The 6,596-nt window shown below is 39.0% G+C and overlaps 1 gene segment (V, D, J or C); it reads right to left on the bottom strand.

Moving 5' to 3' along the window:
• Positions 1-3,889: 3,889 nt before the first annotated feature.
• LOC131273835 (immunoglobulin kappa variable 3-20-like) lies at positions 3,890-4,484 on the bottom strand. The segment is given in 2 exon segments: positions 3,890-4,233; positions 4,417-4,484. Coding segments are annotated over 2 exon segments (393 nt in total).
• Between the last annotated feature and the right edge of the window lie 2,112 nt (positions 4,485-6,596).

The following is a 6,596-nucleotide window of genomic DNA, read 5'->3' as shown; positions in this document are numbered from 1 at the left end:
ATACTGCCCCATTATCAACAAAGAACATCTCTGGCATAGATGCAAGAATATTATATAATTGCCGCTAACCACAATCCAGAGTTCACTCCAGCTGTATTTTTCCCATGCTTCCCCACATTCCCACCACCCTGCAGTAATGATGTACATTTGCCCCAGCTAACAAAGGACATTCTTGCATTTGTACCACCCAACACAGTTCCCATCCGCCTCTTGGCTTGCCATGCTTTTCAGTTCCTGGAATATTCTCTAGTATTCTGTTGACTGGCTTTTACATCCCTAGACAGCCATTTTTAGCCACATCCCCTGTTACAAACTAACTGTTAATCACTATGTATTATAATCCACTCTATACATTTCCACACTGATACAGTAAAGCTAATTAAAACTTCTACAACACTAAATATCAGTAGTCTGCACCTGGCCTCCACTTATTTCCTTTGAGAATCTTCCACCTACCACCAGGTCTTGAAGATATTTTCCTATATTTTCTTCTAGCTTTATGGTTCTTGCTTTTACTTTTAGATTTTTGATTCACTTTGAATTAATTTTTGGATAAGGAGTGAGAAAGGGGTCCTCTGTTCTTCTTTTGGCTATAGATATCCAGTTCTTTCAGCACCACTTGTTGAATGGACTATTCTGCACAAGATGTGTAGATTTGATAAGCTAGTAAAAAAAATCACTTGACCATACATGTGATGGTCTGTTTCTGAATCATCAGTTGGATTCCATTTGTCTATGTGTCTTTCTTTATGCCAATACCATGCTGTTTTACCACTATAGCTAGATAACATGCTTTAAAATCTGGAGATGAGAGTTTGCTTTTCCTTTTTAAATGTTTCTGACTATTCAGGCCCCCTTACCCTTCCAAAAAATTTTGATAATTGCATTTTCAATTTAAAAAATGCTGGTAGAATTTTTATCAGGATTGCATTGAATCTATACATAAATTAGAGTAGAGTTGACATCTTAATGATCTTTCATCTTCCAAAGCATGAGAATGGAATGTTTCTCCAGTTATTTAGGCCATTTTTATTTCTTTTAACATTGAGTTGCAGTTTTCTGAATACTAGTAGTTTGTATAATTGGTTAAGTTTATTCCTGCCTATTTGAGTGTTATCTGCGATATTTTATTTTCACCACTCTTTTAACATTTGGTACTTTTATTGATACAATCTTCATTTATTGACTCTCTTCCAAGCCTCTCTCTCCTGTCTTTTCTTCTCAGGCTCTAGCACACCCTTTAGTGTTTCCTGAAAATCTGGTCTCTTTAAAAATTCTTCCAAATTCTGTTTATCTCTGATATTCTAAACTCACACTCATTTTTGAAATATAATCTTGCCAAATATAAGATTCTTGAATGGACATTTTTCTTTTGTAGCCTCATAAATATACCATACCACTGTCTTCTTGTCTCCATGGTTTCTTATGAGAAATCAGCCCTCTGTCTTATTGGGTATCCTAATATGTTTTTGCATTGCTTTTATCTTGTTCTCAGAATTCTCACTTTGTCTTTGGCATTTGAAATTTTGATCAGAATATGTCTGAATTTGTTCTATTTGGAGTATTTTTAATGGGAATACACTGGGCTTCTTAGACAGGGATATCTATGTCCTTCAATAGGGTTGGGAAATTTTCTACCATTAGTTCTTCAAATATCCTTCTGCCCCTTTCCCCTTCTCTTCTCATTGTGGGATACCCATGAGATGTATGTTTGCATGACTTTTCACATCATTAGTTCCCTGAGGCCTTGTTAAAATTTTTCCATTCTTTTCTTCATCTGCTCTTTTGTACGTTCACTCAGAGGCCATTTTTTAAGTACACCAATCCTATTTTCTGCCTCCTAAAATCTGCAATTTATGATTGCAATATTTTTTAATTTGACTTATTGCACCATTCATTCCCATAAGATCTGTTTTTTTTTTCTATGTATGCCTTCAAATTTTATTTTGTCTCATCCAATCTCTACTTAATCCTTAATCTCTTTAGCCATCTCATTGAATTTATTAAGAAGATTTGTTTGAACATATATATGATTAGTTGTCTCAACTCCTTTAGGTAGCCTGGAGGCTTATCTTGTTCCTCTAACTGGGCCATAGTTTCCTGTTTCTTGGTGGGGATTATAATTTTTTGTTGGTGTCTTGGCATCTGGCTTATAAATAAATAAATACAGTATTTATTCTGGGTGTAGTTTTTGACTTTAGTTTAGGGCTTCCTGCCCTTTCTCCCTTGCTGGTTGTGTAGTAGGAGACAATGATGTAGTTGGTGATACAAGATATGGAGGCTGAAGATGCCCTCATTTTACAAGGCACCAAGGAAGCTTCTCTGACTTTCTTCTTTGCTAGGGGTAGTGACAAAGTCACAGCTTTGTGGAAAAACACAAGTTGTGCTGGCCTAGACTGTAGCTGCCCAGAGAGACTGAGGAAGCTTCATACCTCTTTCTCTCTTGCCTTGGGTAGGGGTGGAGTTGCAGGTGTGGGCAACAATCTATGCAGTTTGGATCCAAAGATGACCACAGTTACCCTGGTAGAATTCTGATTATTCAGTGTTTGCCAGCCAAATGTACCTGAGGTTTCCTGGATAGACTTGTGCAGGGCCTGCCAGCATCCTCCCTGCAAGAGGTGAGGCTGAAGCCTGGTCTAAGGCTGCAGGGTGATCTGGGTGAAATAACCTGGTTCCTACAGTCAATGTGATTTTTGTTCAGCCCTGTTACCCCTCACGCTGGGGGCAGGGTCAAAGTGGAGCATAACAGCCTCTTCCAGACTTCGACAGTTTCAAACTTAAGATAATCTTAGGATTATACTTTAGCCAGCCAAATTTCCTAATCAGTAGCTGAAAGCAGTGGCCATACATCTCCTCTCCTCTTTTTGGGAATGGAGCTTCCAATTCCAGCCACAGAATTGCACTGGGCGAATTGCAATGCCAACATCGGGTGATCAAATGCATCTGAGACCTGGCCAGTATTTCCTAGAGAGGCTGCCGCAGGTCCCCCAGCTTCCTCCCTGTAGAGGTGGGGCTGGGGCCTAGGCTAGACCTGCAATATGGCCTGGATGGACCGAAGCGAGTCCCCACCAGCACTGTGATTTTCAGCCCTCCCTGCTTTCTCTCTGCCAGGCAGAGTTAAGATGCCAGCTACCGGCCTCTTTCTCACTTGAACAATTTTGATCTTTAGCTGTTCTTAGGATTATATTTTTGTCCACTGAATTTATTCATGAGTAGCTGAAGTTGGTGCCCAACTGTCTCTTCCTCCCCCATATTTTGGGAGTGAAGCTTTCAATTCCAGCCACGGAAGAGTGGACAAACTAAAATCAACATATTTCATTGGCTGAGCATCATCCCTTATAACCTAAGCATTCTTCAATGAGTATAGTATATTAAGGCACCCACAATTACTATTTGATGGCAATAAGAAATGAAAATAAATATCTAAATAAAAAAGAAGGTAGAGTAGGAAATCAAATCATCTTTTGTGACAATGAAAAGAAAGGCATGGATGGCAAAGGGTCTAGTGAAGAAAATGAGTAAGGGAGGTAAATGACCTTCCACAGAGGAAGTTTTGAATATGAAGGATCAAGAATTCAATTTTGGGAAGGACCAGAGTTGGAGGATAATGGGGGAGAAGGAAGAAGATGCAAGGGATAAGGAAAGAAGATAATAAAGTTTTAAATATTAAAGAGGTACAATGAATAGAGAATCAATGCCTCAGGGCGTAAGATGTAAAAAAACCCTAGCCTAGAGGGTCAATTCACCCTGTCATTTGATCTCACCAAGTGAAAGAAAGATTTCTATGATATAGTCCCCTAAATGACATGGTTTCTCAGACAGATGGAGGAAGCAAACCCATTCAAGTCTATTTGAAGAGGAAGTAGCTGGTGCTGCAAGATTCACTGCCCTACAGCCTTGGGGAGGAGGTTTGTGTTCGAGGTTGAAGCACTGTGGGAGGATAGCTGCTACCCTGCTGACAGTAATAATCTCCCAGATCCTCAGGCTGGAATCTGCTGATGGTGAGAGTGTAATCTGTCCCAGACCCACTGCCACTGAATCGATCAGGGACCCCAGATGGCCGGGTGGAAGCACCATAGATGAGCAGTTTAGGAGCCTGTCCTGGTTTCTGGTGGTACCAGTGTAAGCTGCTGTAAACACTCTGACTGGCCTTGCACTTGAGGGTGATGGTCTCTCCTGCAGATGCGGCCACAGAGCTTGGAGACTGGGTCATCACGATGTCCCCACTGGTACCTGCAACCAGAAAAGAGCATTGATCATACTTTCAATCACACATGTATAAAATATGTATCTAAATGTAGGTTTTCTTATTCAGAATATATATTCAGATCTGCTTTAGATGAAATGGTTTGCTCACTCTGCATGTTAAAACCATTCTCCAAATTTATAAAGATAATACCCTTCTAAACCTTTCACCTGAGGCCCAGAACACCAGCAGGATGAGCAGTTGGGAATGTGACATCATCTTGATCACCCGACTGATGTACTCAGGCCCCATTTCCAGGGAACCTGCATTAATAGAACTCTGAACAGACTACCAAGTCCCCAAGGAGCATATGCAAATCAATAGAGAGTATAAAGTCAAATGTGCCTGTGCAGTGAGTTGTAAAGATAAATAGTGGAAGGAGATAAAAATATCAAGACCACAGGAAATGTAACTACTCACCTGCAAAAGGCAAGAAATCAATTTAACACCACAATTTTCAACAATATTCAGCACAATTCAGAAAATGAAATATTTTATCAGCAATTGTACTCTTTCAAATCAACTGTGCCCATCTTGAAAACAAAAGGAATTTGTAAGAAAATACATACCTCTGTAAGTGTAATATCATAACTTAAATAAATGTTATAAATATGGTGCCAAAACCTAGGTGGAAAAGACTCTTATCATTGGATAGATTAAGATGCAGTGCACGTATGGTGTATCTATCTCAGTCTATTCTAAATTTTAAACAGATATTTGAAGCTCCTCTTCAACATCCCAAGGAACCTTACTTAATATATCCCAAACTAGTCCTCTGTATTGCCCAGTACAGTATTACTCTCAGAAATGAGTCACCAAATACTTACAAGTCACCCTTAGGACTATCATTTTAGTCAACCACTTTCTAAAATCACTAATGTAGTGATTAGGAGACATGAAGTGTAACACCTCCACCTAGTGGTCACAGGTAAAATGGCTTCAGTTGGAAAGGTCTGATAGAGCAGTTCATTTATTCCTACCCAAAACCAATGATACTTTTAGAATTATGCAAATAACAATATCACGAACACTTCTAGGCAATGGATATTAAATTAGGAACAAGAAGAACGATTCATTTTACTAGGAGGTTACACAATAAACAAGTAACTTTTCTGCAGCCATTATTAACCTGCTTCTTTGAGATTTCCTCCTCTGAGCTAAGCTGTTACTCAGGAAAGGTAGGGCCATGTGAACCTGCTCCATTTCAGGAACAACCCTCTGCATGAACAGTCAGAAGTAAGAGAAAATTTAGGACACTTTCACAACTATATGGGTAAAAAACTCTTCCACAACTATGAGTATATCTTTTCCGGCAGACTTTTTCCAAAGTTCCTAAGAGGTTTTCCTTGATGGGGAATGACCTAAGGCATGTATTGTTCTAATTCTAATTAATAAGTTCATTTCCTGTACTTTGTCTCCTTATGAGCACTTTACCTTAGGAGGGGTCCCCTCTCAGCATTCAGGAATGGTGCTGCAGACGCCCACATCATCAGGGAAGGCATTCCTTATCAACAATCCACCTTGTTCTTAATTCACCATGTATTTATATTTAGGAGATGTTAATAATTAATTCAGGTTTGCTCTTTCCACTCTTGTATTTTTTCCTCCTCTTCCATGAAGTTGCATGTAATATACATTCTTAAATTTGCTTATTTTGTTAGAATTTCTACTACTTAATTGATAGGTTTCCTGCATCAGTTCAATATAATTTCCTTCCCATTCTTACACACATTCAAAAATTTAAAGCCATCATGGATGACAGGATAACAAATGAGGATGTGTCATGAAGGGTAACTGTGCCAGAGTGGTCCACGTAAAATGTGAAGTAAGGAAATGTTGTCTTCAAGTAGGGGACAGGTGACCTAATGTGTGAATAGAGGAGGGGGCTGGAATTCAAAGCCCAGTGAAGAGCACTTCAGAAAATGAACAGGACTTGGGAAAAGATGGTCCTGGATATTTAAGAATGACTAATGAAACAGAGTGTGAAAGCAGAACAGGCATGTTCCAAAGGGAATATTAATTCGATGAAAGTTTGTGGATTAGTTTATGTACTATGAGAATCCATGGAACAATAGTTTGAATTAAATTGTTCATTTTAGCAGGTACTTGTGTATCATTTTACAAGCTATAACACTCCAAAGATGCAGACACAGTGGAAGCCACTAACGTTTCAGTGCAGCAGGAAAACAAGCTTTCTGTCATATAATGATTTTTAAAAGTGAAATTTTCCAAATGCTCCCCCAATCCCAAAGATCCAATTTAGGCCCAATCAATCTTTGATAAATGATTTAAAAAGAACACATTGTGTTAAGAGGATTTCTAAAAAAGCCTGGGGACTCCTGTCCCTAGT

Source organism: Dasypus novemcinctus, chromosome 17 (genome assembly GCF_030445035.2).
Source record: "Dasypus novemcinctus isolate mDasNov1 chromosome 17, mDasNov1.1.hap2, whole genome shotgun sequence".
In the NCBI taxonomy this organism is placed as follows: Eukaryota; Metazoa; Chordata; class Mammalia; order Cingulata; family Dasypodidae; genus Dasypus; species Dasypus novemcinctus.
The sequence above is the reverse complement of the archived record's forward strand: the minus strand, read 5'-3'. Positions and strand labels throughout refer to the sequence as shown.